This window comes from Loa loa, assembly GCF_000183805.2.
Source record: "Loa loa unplaced genomic scaffold supercont3.508, whole genome shotgun sequence".
Taxonomy (NCBI): domain Eukaryota; kingdom Metazoa; phylum Nematoda; class Chromadorea; order Rhabditida; family Onchocercidae; genus Loa; species Loa loa.
This window is the reverse complement of record NW_018108688.1, coordinates 1-1,884: the sequence shown is the minus strand read 5'-3', so window position 1 is coordinate 1,884 and position 1,884 is coordinate 1. Positions and strand designations below refer to the sequence as shown.

The following is a 1,884-nucleotide window of genomic DNA, read 5'->3' as shown; positions in this document are numbered from 1 at the left end:
AATTATTGTTAATATTAATATTCTTCAGTTTCGTAATTTATGAATTTTTGTTGTTTTCTATAAGATTATCATTGTCAGTCGTGTCACTTTTCTTTGCTGTCTTGTTGTCTTATTTTTTTTTTTTTGTTTGTCGTCTTGCTGTGAATATTTTTTCTTTTGCTGGTATAGACGAATATTTGAAGCAAAGGTTTCACTAATTGATGGATAATTTCAGATCCTTGGATTTTATCAGAAAATTGTCAAAGAATATAGTCGATTAGGTTGGTTTTTTTTTTCTTCTTTTTATCACTAGGTTGGTTTTTTGTTGTCATTTCTGCTGAGTAGTGAAGAATTGAAACTTATGATCACGAGTGAATGCTTCCTACTGATGATTTTAAACCCTTTGATATGGTAAGAATGGTTCACAATTAAATATTAGTTCTCAAACAAGAAAAATTTGAATATTCATAGATTTACCGGAAGTGTATGACATGCTAACCACTGAATATAGTAAGCATATTTATCATATTAGATCTTTACAACATTTCCCATCATTATACATAAGCTGGGTTATCAAACCAGATGTTCTTTACAGTATTATAATAGTAGTTAGACAAACTGGATGTTCTTTACAACATTATAATAGTTCGCTTAAGGCACTGAAAATATTAAGTTTATTTTTTTTTTTGCGTAATGAATCATTTATTTTGTGAAATATTCTAAGGTGAAACAAAATTTATATTAAAAGTTATAAATCAACTTCAGTTATTACAAAATATTTCTGCAATACCAAAATACTTTGATTATTTTTACATATTATTTCGATTTTTTCCGACAATTCTTGAATTTATTACCGTAACCGCTTGTTCAATTGTCAAATCTAATATTGTCATTGTTGTTATCATCATTATTGTTTACCAAACTGTACAACGCTTTAATGGATTCAGTGGGCTACCCCGTGGACAGCTGTAGGCTTTACTGAATTCGGGCAAATTTGATAACGCTCCGATAACCCGGAATACCTCAGGACTGTGCTTATCTATAAGCACTTGTTGCAGTGCTGCAGCTTGCTTCTTATGTCCACACCAAAACTAAAAAAAGAAAAGAAAAATAGGATGAAATGAATGTTTCCATAAAATTCAAGATCAAAATTGTCACGTAAATCATGAATATTTTATGTGTAACTTTGTATAGGATAAAAGAAATTATGATAAGAAATATCAGAAACATACGTGAGCGTAAGATAAGAAGAACACCTGATCATTGGAGAAATTTTGGAAACCTGGTAAATGCGGTTCTTCGTGCCCTAATTTGTTTACGTATTTCCTATAAGCCTGAAATATTGTATCATTTACTCATATCAAAATAAAAAGAAAAAAAATCCTCATCTATGTGCATGCATGAAATCACAGAGGATATTTACACGCAATCCTAATTGTATCACTTTCATGACAATGATTAAATTTGATAAAATGGAGAACATCTATTACATAATTAAAAAAAGAAAAATCAATTATAGATTACACTGCTACTAACCTAGCATGTGACAATGCGATTCTGTTTGTCACAGCTATAAAATTAATGCATTTATCAATCACTATTATTGATTGAATAATTTTTTTTTTTACGTTTCTCACAATTATGAATGTCTAAGACGTACCCTGTAAGCTTCTTTAACGCCACCATTGTCAGCTATATTTTCACCTTGCGTAAGTTTACCATTAACCTAAAGTGAAGAAGTTGTAATTAAACGATACAAAATAATTAGATGAAAATATGATCTAATAATTTTCGCTATCCTTATACCACGATGATTTGTGAGAAGAACCACAAATACTTTTTATCTCAATTGTTTTAAACCATTATGCTCACTAATTATATGAGGTATTCATAAATTGATGGAAT

The 1,884-nt window shown here is 29.4% G+C and overlaps 1 protein-coding gene across 1 annotated transcript; it reads right to left on the bottom strand.

Moving 5' to 3' along the window:
* Positions 1-839: 839 nt before the first annotated feature.
* On the bottom strand, positions 840-1,705 carry LOAG_15151 (peptidase family M13 containing protein; the record flags this gene model as incomplete). The annotated part of the gene is made up of 3 exons (XM_003150643.2): positions 840-1,070; positions 1,212-1,313; positions 1,640-1,705. Coding segments are annotated over 3 exons (345 nt in total), but the record flags the coding sequence as incomplete, so codon positions are not given.
* Positions 1,706-1,884: the final 179 nt, after the last annotated feature.